This window comes from Tyto alba, unplaced genomic scaffold, assembly GCF_018691265.1.
Source record: "Tyto alba isolate M040663 unplaced genomic scaffold, T.alba_DEE_v4.0 Super-Scaffold_45, whole genome shotgun sequence".
Classification (NCBI taxonomy): Eukaryota; Metazoa; Chordata; class Aves; order Strigiformes; family Tytonidae; genus Tyto; species Tyto alba.
Genome location: NW_024881321.1, coordinates 30403657 through 30419180, shown reverse-complemented (window position 1 = coordinate 30419180; position 15524 = coordinate 30403657). Strand labels below are relative to the sequence as shown.

Here is a 15524-nt window from a genome sequence, read left to right as displayed (position 1 = left end):
CCTGTTAACCATCTACTAGTTCATTGCTAATTTAATAAAGCATGCGAAGTAGACTGTAGTGATAAGTTCTGTGAATATTAGAGGTTTGTGTTATGGAGGTTTTCCTGTAGATTGGAAATGTTTCAGTCTCCTTTGTGAAAGAAATCATTGTTAAGATATGGGGAATTTGTTAGCTATTTTGAAATTGGTCAAGAGATATTTCCTGTTATTAAACCTGTGGGCCCTGATGTTTCAACCATGTGCTCTACTGTTCCTATTTGAACACATTGGGAGGGAATAGTTATATGTGGAAAAACTTAACAATTTTATTATTTTAGTGGTCAAAGGAGAAACAGTAACCTTTATTTGTAGAATTAATGCTAACTTTTGCTAGTCCAAGATGGTATAATTTAGGGATAGATGATGATCCTTTACTGTAGCCTATATGTAATGAGTTTGAGGTGCTTGGATATGTTTTGGAATGGCATTTGCTACTGTAATGTAATTATTAAGTGGAACACTGAGCTAAGCTGCAGCAGTATGTACATTTGGAGATAAACAAGGAGATCTCAGGCTTAAGTTAACTCTAACAGTGGAATTTTATGTGATCTTTTAAGACTAGGTAATTCTTCACCCTTTGCTTAGCAGGAAAGTCTTAGAGCTTGGTTAGGTGAGTATTTGTAGTAGTTTAGTTGGAAGATACCATTCCCGTAGGCAAGGCACATCAGCACAATATATGAGTGTTTGATTTATTTCAGTCAAATCAAAACTTCCTGCAGAAACTCAACATAACTCACTTTGCTTCAACTTTCAAAGGAGTAGGTGCTTTCACAGACTCAATTACTGAGTTTCACCTGAAGATGACTTCTTAAACTGCTCCAAGTTGTCACCTGGATGAGCCCTAGGTTGCCCAGTTAGCTTTGAAAAGGAGATGCCGAATGCCTGTATGTCTCAACTGGTAATAACTGTTTAGGGTATTGTTAGTTTCCATTAAAGAAAGACTAAGCTTGGTACTCTAAATGTAGAATTTTCATCATATCCTCAACTTCTAAGGAATTTGTTTTCATTGACTTGTGAATTTAGGACACTGCAAAAAAAAGGTCTCTCAGAATAGGATTGGTGTTTACCAACACAGAGTTGAGGTGAATCGTCAATGTGCTGCTTATAAATTTAGGATCAGTCAAGTCATAGAATCATACAGTGATTTGAGTTGAACGCTTCCAGGAAGGGGGCATCCACAGCCTCTCTGGGCAACCTGTTCCTATGTCTCAATACCCTCAATTTCTTCGTTGTATCTAATGTAAATCTACCCTCTTTCAGTTTAAAAACCATTACCCCCCATCCAATCACTACACTCCCTGATAGAGACTCCTTCCCTATCGTTCCTATAGGTCCCCTTTAAGTTCTAGAAGGCCACTAGAAGGTCTCTCCAGAGCCTACGCTTCTCGAGGCTGAACAACCCCAGCTCTCTCAGCCTGTCCTCATCAGGGAGGTGCTCCAGCCCCCTGATCATCTTCATGGCCCTCCTCTGGATTTGCTCCAAGAGGTCCATGTCCTTCTTATGCTGGGGGCCCCAAAGCTGGACACAATACTGCAGGTGGGGTCTCACGAGAGCAGAGTAGAGGAAGAGAATCACCTCCCTTGACCTGCTGGCCACACTTCTCCTGATGCAGCCCAGGACATGGCTGGCTTTCTGGTCTGCAAGCACACATCGCCAGCTCATAGTCAGTTTTTTCATCCACCAGTACCCCCAGGTACTTCTCCGCAGGGCTGCTCTCAATCCACTCATCATCCAGCATGTATTTGTGCTTGGGATTGCCTCAGCCCATGGGCAGGACCTTGCACTTGGGCTTGTTGAACGTCATGAGGTTTGCACAGGCCCACCTCTCGAGCCTGTCAAGGTCCCTCTGGATGGCATCCCTTCCCTCCAGGGTGTTAACCACCCTGCACAGCTTGGTGCCATCAGCAACCTTGCTGAGGGTGCACTCAGCCCCACTGTCCATGTCTCCAACAAAGATGTTAAACAGCGCTGGTTGCAACACCGACCCAGGAGGAATGCCACTTGTCGCTGTTCTCCACGTGGACATTGAACCATTGACCACAACTCTTTGAGTGTGACCTTCCATCCAGTTCCTTAGCCAGCAAGTGGTCCATCCCTCATATCCATGTCTCTTCAATTTAGATACAAGGACGTCATGCAGTACAGTGTCAAATGTCCCACAAATTGAATTTGCGCAAGTCAAGGTAGGTGGCATCAGCTGCTCTTCCCTTATCCACCAACGCTGCAATGCCATTGTAGAAAGTCACCAAATTTGTCAGGTGCAGTTTTCCCCTAGTGAAGCCCTGTTGGCTGTCACCAATGACCTCCTTATTTTCCATGCACCCTAGCAGATTTTCCAGGAGGATCTTCTCTGTGATCTTGCTGGGCACAGAGGTGAGACTGACTGGCCTGTAGTTCCCCAGGTCTTCTTTATCTCTCTTTTTAAAAATGAGGGTTATGTTTCCCCCTTTTCCAGTCAGTGGGATCTTCACCAGACTGCCATGACATCTCAAATATGATGAATAGTGGCTTAGCCACTTCATCTGCCAGTTCCCTCAGGACCCACAGGTGCATCTCATCAGGTCCCTTGGACTTGTGCCGCTTCAGCTTCCTTAAATGGTCTCAAACCTGATCTTCTCCTACAGTGGGTGGTTCTTCATTCTCCCAGTCCCTGCCTTTACCTTCTACATTTTGGGTGGTGTGGCTGGAGCCCTGGCTGGTGAAGTCTCAGGCAAAAAAGTCATCGAGTACCTCAGCCTTTGCCATATCCCAGGTGACCAGGTCTCCTGTTTCCTTCTGGACAGGACCCATATTTTCCCTAGTCTTCTTTTCATCACTGACATACCTGTAAAAGCTTTTATGTTGCCCTTGACATCCCTGGCCAGATTTAATTATGTCAGGGCTTTGGCCTTCTTAACCTGATCCCTAGCTGCTCAGTTTTGCTGTGTTCCTCCCAGGCTACCTGTCCTTGCTTCCACCCTCTGCAGGCTTCCTTTTTCATGTCGCAGCTTATTCAGGAGCTCCTTGTTCATCCATGCAGGCCTCCTGGCATTTTTGTCTGACTTCCTCTTTGTCAGGATGCATTGCTCCTGAGCTTGGAGGAGGTCATCCTTGAACCATTAACCAGCTTTCTCGGGCCCCTCTTCCCTCCAGGGCTTTATCCGATGCTACTGTGCCAAGCAGATCCCTGAAGAGGCCAAAGCCTGCTCTCCTGAAGTCCAGGGTAGCGAGCTTGCTGCGTGCCCTCCTCACTGCCCTAAGGATCTTGAACTCCACGTTTTCATGGTTATTGCAACCAAGGTTGTCCTTGAGCTTCACACTCCCCACCAGCCCCTGCTTGTTGGTGAGAACAAGTTCCAGCATAGGACCTCTCCTCATTGGCTCCTCTATTATTTGGAGAAGGAAGTTATTGTCAGTGCATTCCAGGAAACTCCTGGATTGCTTGTGCCCTGCTGTGTTGTTCCTCCAACAGATATCAGGGTAATTGAAGTCCCCCATGAAGACCAGGGCTTGTGAATGTGAGGCTGCTCCTATTTGTCTGTAGAGGGCCTCATCCACTCACTCTTCCTGGTTGGGTGGCCTGTAGCAGACCCCCACTATAATGTCTTTTGTCCCTGCTGACCCCTCAGCTCTTGATCGGCTCCTCACCCATCCCCAGGCAGAGCTCCATGCACTCCAGCTGGTCACTGACATAGAGGGTGACACCTCCCTCCTCATCTCCCCTGCCTGTCTTTCCTAAAGAGCCTGTATCCTTCCATTCCAACACTCCAGTCATAGGAGCCATCCCACCATATGTCTGTGATGTCAATAAGATCGTAACTCTTCAGGTGTGCGCACGTCTCTAACTCCTCTTGTTTATTCCCCATGCTACTTCCATCTCTATAGAGGCATTTCAGTTGGGTCCCTGATGGAGCTGACTTTCTGTCTGGAGTAGCTGGAACTCCTCTGTGCTGCTCTTCAGGTGCTCTCCTGCTGACCTGTGATCCCTCTCCAGGCTCTGGGCATCTGTTGCTGGCACTGGCATCAAGCTGGTAGGAGTGGGATGGATTGAGATTCCCCTCCCCCATGCCATAAAACACTTTGTATATGCATCCTTGCTGTAGGAATGCTTATACTTAACTCTAGTAGTCTAAATGGAGGAGCCCTCATGGCTTGCTTATGGTTTATATAGGTATTTCATTGAATCCCCTCAACTTTCAGACTTAACATACTCCTAAAGAAGGACCATCTGAGCAACACTTTTTGGTTTTGTATAGAAACACTATATTTTTCTAGCTTAAAAAAAAAAAAAAAAAAAGCAAATATTCTGTTTCTTTGGCATGCTTACAATTTTGTCCATCTGTTAGAGTGGCACAATGCCCACTCACAATATGGTGTACCAGTTTCAACCAGGCACAGGTGCCAATGAAAGATTGGTTTCATTTTCTGACACAAGATTTTTCTGGTGGGAAGCATCGCCATATTAGAGGAGTGTGCTTTGTTAGACTGATTACTTCTGTTGGCATGTGTGTATCATAATAATAATTAGCACTTATGCAGTGCTTTACATTTTGAAATCACTGTTAAAAAAAAAGAAAATATTGAAGGCATTGATGAATGACAGTCTTTTGTATCTATTTTCTAGCCTAGATTACTGAGATATCTGCAGTTGTGGTGGCAGAGGGTGTTTTGTGTATTGACCTAGGATCAAGCACAGGAAAAAATGTTTCGTAATTTAAGTTTCTTCTCTTTGATGAATTCACTGATGAATTTTCATAATATTACAATTCTATATGTGGCTGTATTGACATTTTGAGGCTGCAAAAGAAAACAGATGAACAGAGATCTTGATCACAGAAGCACAGAATGGTTGAGGTTGGAAAGGACTTTGAGATCATCTGAGCTGACTTCTCAAGCAGGGTCACCTAGAGCCCCAATTGTCCAGGACTGTATCTAGACGAATTTACAATATCTCCAAGGATGGAGGCTTCACAACCTCTGGGCAACCTGTGCCAGTGTTCAGCCACCCTCTCAGTAAAAGTGTTTCTTGATGCTCAGACAGCACCTTCTGTGTTTCAGGTTGTGCCCATCACCTCTGGTCCTGTCACTGGGCACCAATGAGCAGAGCCTGGCTCCATCCTCTTTGCACCCTCCCTGCAGGTATTTACATACATTGATGAGATCCCTCTTGAGCCTTCTCTTCTCCAGGCTGAACAATCCCAGCTCTCAGCCTCTCCTCACAGGGGACATGCTCCAGTCCGTTCATCATCTTACTGGTCCTATGTTGGACTCTCACTCCAGTATGCCCATGGATCTCGTGTACCAGGGAGCCCAAAAAAGGACACAGTACTCCAGATGTGGCCTCATCGGTGCAGAGTGGAGGAAAACGATCCTCTCCCTTGGCCTGCTGGCAATATTTTGTCTGTTGCACCCCATGACACCATTAGTCCTCCTTCCTGCAATGGCCTGTTGCTGGCTCATGTTCAACCCAGTGTCCACCAGGACCCTCAGGTGCTTTTCTGCCAAGCTGCTTTCCAGCTGGGTGACCCCCAGCGTGTACTGTGCCTGGGCTTGCTCCTCTCCAGATGCAGAATTTTCCAGTTCTCCTTGTTGAACTTGATGAGGTTCCTACCAGCCCATTTCTCCAGCCTGTCGAGGTCCCTCTGGGTGGCAGCATGACCCTCTGGCATATCAGCCATTCCTCTCAGTTTGGTGTCATCTGCAAACTTGCTGTGGGTGTACTCTGCCTCATCATCTAGGTCATTAATGAATAAAGATTGATATAAATGGCTAAAATATGTCTGTGGCAAATTATTAATCATATCCTTTTGTTTTAGAGGGTCACTTAGAAAATACTTTGTCTGAGTGGGGTTTTTTCTGGGTAATTTTCACCTTAGGTAAATTTCAGCTTAGGTTTGTTTCTTTGCTTCTCTTTTTGTATCTCCCTTCCCCTTTAAAAGTAGGCATGTAGGCATTGTTTTATTTCATTTCAAGCTTCTGGATTCTCATGTGCTTTTCATGATTTCTCAGAGGTAACAGTTGAGATTACTCTGGTTTGAGAACCTGCTGGAGTAAATTTAACCAATCATAATTTAAAACAGATTAACTTCTCTATAAATTCTGTGTCTTCTAGTTCACTATTTTTACTTTTGTTCTTGCTTCCTTTATGCTCATGTTGTGCTTGCTATCTGATTGCAGCTGACCTCTTTGTGAAAAAATAAAGCAAAAAGGCACAGAACGCTTCTGTTCTCTTGACACTGTCTATTTTCTTTCCCACTCATTATTGGAATAACTCCTTCCTCGCTACTCTTCTGTTTACTAATGTATCTATGGAACTGTGGATGTTGTTCTTTACATACATTACCTTTTCTTATCTTGTGATGTGACCTTTCTGAATTTGTTTCTGTATGAGTCTGCTGCTGTTACACTTGTCCTTGATAATTTGACCTAATTCCTTTTTTCCTACTACTCTTACATTTCAAATCATCAAAGTATTTATGAATCTCTAGCTGGTCTCTTACTACATATACTTCCCACTATCTTCTGTGTTAAGGTAGCTTGTATACTGAATACTGCTTCTCTGGGAAGTACTTAGTTGTCCTGACTTCTTTTGGCCAGAATTTGATTACGGGAAGAAACAATCTCTCAGGAGAAGAAAGCATACTTCAGTAAACTCAGTGAATCCATTGGCTCTGTTCACTGTTCTCCCTCTTACACTTACTGAGAATAACTGATTGTCATTTTGTGAACACCAGTTACTTTGCCTTCCATCTTTTCATTCTCTCAGCTAGTTTATTTTTACATTAAAAATAACAAACAAAAAAAACAAACCAAAACTGAATTTCAAGAACTGGCTGGACAGTCTGTTGTATTGCAGAATCTGAAGGGTTGAAGAGCTCCTTCAAGGGATGTATTCAGGACAGATTCTTTTTATTCTTAGCAGTATTCTTAGAACTAATTCTGAAGCCCCTTCCTCCATGAATCGTAACCCTCAGTTGTTCTTCTATATAATTGCTGTGAACTGGAGTTTCCTCATTGCATTGCTTTTTTTTAGTTGTAATATTTCTTTACTTTAGTCATGTATTTTCTATTTCCATGTTTTGTTTTGGTACTGTTGAGATATGTATGACTTCTTGCTTTCTTTTAACTTTGCAATATCTGCACCTTTGATGTTAAGTCTTACCTTACCTGTGAGGACATAATTTGGAGTGCAGGGAAATGGAACAAATGCCTAACAGGTATTGCAATGATGAATATCAAACATCCAACCTGGCCTTCAACACTTCCAGGAAGGGGGCATCCACAGCCTCTCTGGGCAACCTGTTCCTATGTCTCAGCACCCTCACAGTGGAGAATTTGTTCCTTATATCTAATCTAAATCTAACCCCTTTGAGTTTAAAAACCATTACCCCCCATCCAATCACTACACTCCCTGACAGAGAGTCCTTCCCCATTGTTCCTATAGGTCCCCTTTAAGTTCTAGAAAGCCACTAGAAGGTCCCTCTAGAGCCTTCGCTTCTCGAGGCTGAATAACCCCAGCTCTCTCAGGCTGTCCTCATCAGGGAGGTGCTCCAGCCCCCTGATCATCTTCATGGCCCTCTTCTGGATTTGCTCCAAGAGGTCCTTTTCACTTTTGTGGTTATGATTTACATCTGACCCGAAAATATCTGAGCTAGTATACTAGTTTCCCATTATCGTCAGTGAAGAGAGAGAGCTACTTCTCTGAAAGGTGGACAACTGCGTTTAATTAGGTAACTTAATCCCTAAAGCCACCCCCTTCTCTCAAGCAATTAGAAAGGAAGCCTAGTGTACTATCTTAGATATAGGTTCTTTCTTCTGGTGAATTATTCTTAATTCTGCCATTTACATTTTCAATATACCATTAATGCAATTCTGTTTAAGTACCGAGCGTCAAACCTGCTTTAGCAGTAGGGGAGATCTGCTCTAGATGTCAAGGAAAGTAGGAAAGAGATTCAGTCAATGAATGTCGAATTCAACTTTGTTTTTTCACATGCCGAGTCAAAGATTGATTCCTGTGATGCCTGTAGATGCCATGTTGCTAGGAGCAAGATACTGCCTCTGAATGGACAGAGTGCTTCCTTCTGTTGCTTGTACCTGTGGAGTAGAGGTTGTGACAGATATGTTTTTATGTGAAGTGCCCATGTACTCTGTGTGTGATAATACCTTGGCTGATGTAGAGCTTATTGTTATATTAGTCTCGGTAATGCCTGCTTGTAGTACCCAAAATCAGTTACATGGTGTAGTCTTTAAAGACTCTTTCTTTGAGTAGAAACTGTAGTTACTCTTGATCTCGTAACCCCAGAGTTCCTCACCCTGCTGTAAAACTGCTTCCTGAGTGCAAGAACTAACTGCTTCTCTGCTCAGATGCTGAAATTTTTGAGCTCCGTGGCATTCCATTGCAGTGCTAATGAAATGACATGAGGTACTTGCTAAATGCAGAAGCCCTGGAGAAGCAGCTCGTTGTGCCTTTGTAGATTAGACTACAGTTAAAACAGTTTGCGTGTGTGATACTTCATGTGTAACCATTAGAAAGAATTTCTTGTTCTTATGGTAGCTTGGAAGAGAGAGGCCAGTAATGATAGAGCTCTAACTAAGGATGATAAATGTGTCTAAATATTGGGAATTAACCTGTGCAGATGATGAATTGTGGAAGCTATGTGAAGCTTCTGCCATTCTAATTAATCTGGCTAAAATGTCTAGCAAATAGGGAGACTTCTAAAATCTCTCAGACTAGAAAATGACTGCAATAAAGGGAGAAATGCCAGCATATTGCAGGAGATGTCCTATACTTTTTAAGTCTCTGTATCCAGATCTTGACTGATAGAAAACATTGTGAGATTAAATGCTGTATATTTTTAAAATTTTAATTTTAGTTTAGATTTCTAACTTCAACTTTAAATGTATAAATAATGTTATGGTATGCTTTATTTTGACAGATAAGGAAGGACATAATTTTTCTATATTCTGGGTGCTGGTGAGTGTTATCTTAGGTGCAGTAGCCATGCTGTGCAAAGAACAAGGAATTACAATACTGGTAAGAATCCTCTGAATGACTGAATTTTGACCTTAGCATCTGTCGAGTGCAGTTGTTAAAGCCTACAAAATCTTCTCCACAGTTAATCGCATGCACACCTTTTTGTTCTGTTCAGAAAACTAGTTAATGTTGACAAAAAGCAGTATTCTAGTAGATCTGTCTTGATTGTGTCCCTGCCAATCTGTTGGAATTCTTCATTTTATCTTCTGTAAGCAGGTTGCATATATCTGTTAATTTTTTGTAAAATTTAAAAGATTTACAGTGTTAGTTTCAATGCACATCATGTTTGTTGTCCTTGTTTTTGAATATAATTGTTGAGATAGCAGGCTTACAAACCTCTTGATGAAGGCTTAGCAGCAAAGCTATAACTAGAGGAGAACATTTTTTAAAGCCCCACCCTCTTGCTTTTGTGAACAGTGCAGTTAGAAGTAGAGCCATTGTTTATGCATTTGTATTACTGAATCTCTTCCTTCTGTCCCTCATTTAAGGACCTGTTTATGCAAACAGATATAGTTAGCGTTCATGCTCATTGTGCTTTTGCTTTCCATTACTTCAGTGAAGACATTCTGTTTTGGGTGACCAAAGCAGCCACCTGAAATGCTACATCTGTGATTTTTACCTTTTATATAGCCTTATATATCTTTGTAAATAAATGTGATTTATAGCTTTAACTGACATAGATAAAGCAACAGAATGAGAACAATTCTTTGCAGCAAGGACCCTCTTGTCCTTGCTAGGAAAAAACAGAAAAGAAATTACAGAAAACTTACTGCTTTAGGACATTATTTTGGGATAGATGTTTGTAGAGTGATGTATTTGTCAAAGATGTCTATGAGGAAAACATAAGGAATTCTCTTAAAACATGGTGTGATTATTTCCTCTAGTGGTATGAAGTAATTATTTGAGCTAGCAGACACAGAATTGTTATCGGATCTGGGTTTTTTATTTGTTTGCTGTTGCACTGCTAGGACAATTATATTTATTGTTGTGCTGAGGGGCATGGGTCAGAGGGATGAAGAGATAAATCACACATAAATCACACAAAGATTGCTTGCAGGCTGAATGTATTTTTTGTCAGGATTCTTGCTTTCTATTTCCTTCCATGCAAGTGAGCCAAAAGCCTTTTAGCTGTCAGGCGGCTTTTCTGCATGGAACCACGCCACTCTAACCTGTCTTCTCCCTTTGACTGTTAGAAAGAGACTTGTAACTTCCCAGTGTACTAACTCTTCGCCTCACATGGAACTATTTTTACTGTCTGTTTTTCATTTAGTCTTTAGGACATTGAGGTAATTTCCAAAATTATTAGGATATAGGCTAAATATTCAAGGATTATCATCGTTGGTGATTGCTGAAACATTGAAGGGAAAATGTTAACATTGGATTTTGCTGGTCACCTCAGTGGAATTACCCCTGGATACATTTTGGTTGGTTGCTTGGAGGTAGCATGTGCAAGTGTAGTCCTGGAAATCACTGAATATGCTCTAGTGTAATGGATGATGTCACATAAAACTTTGCTTCCTCCCCCCCAGCAACTTCCACTGTGTATATTGCTGTAATTGCAAGAAAAGCAAGTTTGATACATCTTTTAAATCTTTCTGAACCTTTGTTGTATTTCTGAAACCTGACAGTCAATAGATACCATGTTACACAGCAAAAAATAAGCAGAAGTCTTGAAGATACTCCTCCACCTTACTGACAGAAGCCTTACCTTTTGACTGTAGCATTTACACTGTGGAACATTTGGGAAAGAAGATGGAGAGCAGAATATTCTAGCTTGATGCTACATGGTATTCCCCAAAGGGTTATTCCATGCTGTAGGAGAATCCCATTACAGTAACAAGATATTCTACTCATCTGAGCTCAGGTTCTCAATTTACCATTCAGCCATCTTTACTACCAACATACCAGTCTACTTGTTTGGAATCTGAATTAAGATGTACAACAACTTATGGTAGGAGTGGAATTTAAGATGTGTTTAAAGAAAAAAAATATTTGTGGTTAGCTGTTCCATCTTATGCTCTTATTTTTCTCTTGGTTGCTTAGGGTTTGAATGCAGTGTTTGATGCACTGGTGATTAACAAGCTGAATGTTTTGGAGCTTATTCAAAAGTTACTACATAAGGACAAGTCATTGGAGGTGAGTCCTCAGAGGTTTTGTTATTCTGGCCATTCAGTCAGTCATATACTAAAGACAAAGATACAACTTCTGACAGTTTTGGTGTTGTTGAGAATTTAAAAAAAAAACCATAGGGGTATTTCCAGTCAGCCTAGTAAGGCAATGTGCTATGATATCTTTACATCAACATGCGTAGTAATGGGATAGCATTAGAATTGCATTGGGTGGTGTAATCCATTCCACACTTCTCTCAATATAATGTTAAAAATGTGGTGTGGAAGAGCTGACTGATGCAACAAGTTCTCCAGAGTCAGTAGATAGACACATGAAATGGTTGTTTAACACAGTCTGGTCAGAGTAAAGAGAGATATGTTTATTCAGATTCTCAAATGAGGTAGTTGGACATTTGAAAAAGTACATTTAAAAAATATTATGTCTACTTTGCCCATCCCACTAAAGTATTACACTCTTTTTTACTGCATACAAATTACCAAACAGGAGATAGTCCTTAGTAGCTTGGGAGTTTAAAAGAAAAATACATAAGTGCTGGTAGTTGCTAAGGATAGAATTTCTGACTTTTGTTGATATCACTTTATTTAGTATTGGCTCAAGTGGAATCTGGCACCCAGTATTTTCACTGGCATGCAAATCACAGAAATAATCAGCCTCAGATGCATGATTAATAGCAGCCACATCAACAGCTAAATCTTTTGCCCCAAGGTTCAGCAGGGCAAAGGAGTATTCACTGTACTTTGCATTGATCAGTGGTTTCACTGCAGAGAAGTCTTGCTCCTGTTTCTGAGTAGCACAAGTCCTATGGGGATTTTAAATTCCTTTATGAAGAGTGAAGAGCTTCAGGGGGAGATCAGTAGAGGTGGAATCTCTAGAACTGAAACAGTAGATTTGATCAAGAATGGCTAAATGACCCAGCAGAAAGATGTCTCTACCCATGGCATACGGGATTGAACTAGATGATGTTTAAAGGTTGCTTCCAACACAAACCATTCTATTATTCTGTGAAATGTGTCAGTCAAACCTTTTTGGAGGATTACTCTTTCAGAGCTCAGAGAGTTATGCTTCTGTTTTGTGACCTTTAAACAACTCTATCTGGGTGAAGAAAACATCAAATGTACCTTTTTCTTCTTCTTTTAATAAAAGTAATTAATTTTAGCTCCTGCCACCTACACTTCCGTGAAAAGAGCAGAACAGGTTTTTGGATCTGAGATTTGTTTTGTTTTGTTGAAAGGCAGGTCTTAAATTCTCTTACTTGCCATTTTTTTTTTCTTGATTGAGACAGGTTTCAGTTTCATGCCAGATTTCAGTTAACTCTGCATCAAAGACAATATGGTTACACTTCTTCCACTTTTAAAATTCTGCCTACTAAGATTTTGTGGCAATTCATGAAATCTAGCCTTTAAGAAGCTACATGTACTGTTAAATAAAATTAAGCCTGGGATAAGAGGTTTTGTGCAGTTAATCTGTCATAAGGCAGTTATAATTTGTCATTATATTGTTTTCCTTCATAGCACACTTCTCTTCCAAAAATAATTTTTAGGAATGGTTTTCCTATAATCCTAATTGTAGTGACTTTGGTTACCGAGATGTGCAAGTTTGGAAGTAACCATTTGAGCACAAAGGCTAACATGTAAAATCAGCATTAAAATCTTCTTTATCCTTAGGCATTCACTTAAATATTTTATGATGACTCCATTGTCAACTACAAGTATTAAAACCCCATCTTAATATTGCTTTTAAACTTGACTTTTCCATCACTGTAGAGAATAAATATCTTCAGCCAGGGCACTGTTGGATGTCAGTCTTTGTGCAGTAAGCCTCCTTTTTTTTTTTTTTTTCCTATTAAGGCTTCAAAAATAAATAATACTGATCTCCTAAATAATTAAGGTGGTGCTTGCTAATCAACATATTGCAATAATAGGTAATAATAATCAGTGTGCCAGATTCCATGGAGGACATAGTACTGACCGTGTATAACTATCGGGTAGGTTTTTAAAGGTAATAGAAGCATATCAGACTAAGAGAGGAAGTTAGGAATACATGGAAACTAATATCAGAGATCACATGACCCTACTTTTTAGGATCCAGTCAACTCTTCCATGTAAACATCCATAGTTATCATTTGGTAGCTGTGTAGGGTGTTGAAGCTTGAATTTGCATCTCAGAGATGTGACAGGGATATCGTTACAATTACTGATGATTCTGTTTCCAGTCTCTACTGGTGAAGCCTGAAGAACCTCTACAGTATGGAGTGGTTTTCTTTTCATTTATGAAACTGATGTGTGCTTGGAGAACATGAACTTCATGGAGGAAAAAGTGGAAAAGTCTGTCAAATGTAGCTTCTATGACACCACTTGCTTTATGTGTATTGCCTTCTTTAGATCCTAAAATGTTTATTATAAAATATGTGACATAAATCAGCTGAGTTAATGTAGATATAATATACAAGCTTGTAGATCTTGGGTAATTTTAGCCTGACTGAAGTGATTTGGGTAGCTGTCTGTCATTAGCTTTTTCATCACATTAGTGATTGTGGAAATTTTATTCAGTTTCTATTTCTTCCCAGTTTCTACCTATGCACTTTGCTTGTTACATGCATGTAATTTTACCTCTAAAGAGACCTAAGTGGAGAAAAACTTTACATGATAAGCAGTCAACTGGATATAGCTATTTAAAACAAAGTTCTCAAAGTAACCATCCTCCATGTAAAAAGAAAAGATTTAACTGCCATATACTAAAGGCTGTATTCTGCTCAAGTTCCCTATCAGAAGTTGCTGTGTAAAATTACATCCGCTATAGAGTTACTGAGGATTTTCAGAAGACAGACTTCTTGAATAAAAAAAAGTTTTCTGATTGAGAAAGAAATGAAAATGCTTGCAAAAAATATTTTGCAATTAATCAATGAAAGCATAGTAAAGTTTGAAAGCTTTCTAGTTACTGCAGAAATAATAAAAATGTCAACTCTAATAGCAAAAATGTATGGGAATAGCCTCTTCTTTCTGAGGTAGTGGTGAAAAGGACGTGTATGTAGTGGGGAAGAGAATAAAATAATGGGTTTTATATGAGGAGTTCTTTTCTTTCTTTCCTGTAGAATTCTGGGCTGTTGAGAAAGGGGCTGCTCTTCAGGATAACGCTTCTGATGTCTGGAGGTGCCAGTATACTTTATATACGCTGGAGGATTATGGGCACAGGGCCACCAGCTTTCACTGAAGTAGACAACCCAGCTTCATTTGCAGACAGTCTGTTTGTGAGAGTAAGTTACGAAGTTGCTTTTTCCTGGCCAGCTCAGAACATTTGTCTTTGTCATCAAATTGTATTTGCTTGTCTGGGCTTCAAAGAAACAATAAAGTAGGTAGTCTTTATGATTCAAGATACATGATGAGTCGCCTTCACTCACGCTGCTGTGATGATTTTCTGCAATTTTTAAAAATAGTATACCTTGTATATTCTTTGCATTCAATTTAGCATGTACTGCACACATTGAAGTACATTTCCATTTACTCACTATTTTTCCCATGCATGCAAGGATTTAGCTTTTGCTGGGTTTCATCCCTTTTCCACACACCATGCTTGACTTTTTGTCTGTTCTTTTACAATTGAAGAAAAAAGCATGGAGTTCTGGTCTGGTGCATCTGGAATATGTCTTGGCTTTGTATCTCTGACTGCATTAAGGCTCTTTCTGGAGATGGAGAATGAAGGGCAAAGACAGTGGGCACTGTCTTTTGGCATTTTATCCTATTGCAAGAGATTATTCTTTTTACATGTTGATATTGGTTAGACAGCACAGAATTGCATTTCCCTGCTCTGAATAGGAGAGCCACCTAGCTATGTTTAAAAAAAAAAAAAATTCACAGCTGTAAAATAAATGGATATGTAACTAGCTGTAGTCTAACAGTATTTAAGGCCTCTTTATTATATAAAATATATTTTATGATAAGGGAAATGATAGCAGAGAGAAGAACTAAAGTTGCCCCCCTCTCCCCCCCCCCTTAAGTTTAGTATCAAATAAATGTTTGTTTTCTTTTTGACTGACAGGCTATAAACTATAATTACTACTATTCCTTGAATGCATGGCTGCTGTTGTGTCCCTGGTGGCTGTGTTTTGATTGGTCAATGGGCTGCATACCCCTCATTAAATCCGTCAGCGACTGGAGGATAATTGCACTAGCAGCACTTTGGTTCTGCCTAATTGGTCTGATATGCCAAGCTCTGTGCTCAGAAGACAGCCATAAGAGAAGGTGAGAGACAGTGATGAATTTTAAATGCCTGGCCAACTTGAGTACAGTATTATTTTGTTAAATCCATTACTGATAATTTTAACAATTCAGTGCAACCAGTGTC

At 40.4% G+C, this 15524-nt stretch overlaps 1 protein-coding gene across 6 annotated transcripts in view; it reads left to right on the top strand.

The window, feature by feature from the left end:
• TMTC4 (transmembrane O-mannosyltransferase targeting cadherins 4) overlaps positions 1 to 15524 on the top strand; it is an 89256-nt gene that overhangs the window by 21638 nt on the left and 52094 nt on the right. For all 6 annotated transcript variants that reach the window (XM_042805844.1, XM_042805842.1, XM_042805843.1 and 3 more), the window contains 4 exons: positions 8956 to 9053; positions 11097 to 11189; positions 14275 to 14436; positions 15219 to 15421. In XM_042805844.1, the coding sequence (XP_042661778.1) occupies positions 8956 to 9053; positions 11097 to 11189; positions 14275 to 14436; positions 15219 to 15421 (556 nt within the window). The remainder of the gene's footprint in view (positions 1 to 8955; positions 9054 to 11096; positions 11190 to 14274; positions 14437 to 15218; positions 15422 to 15524) is intronic.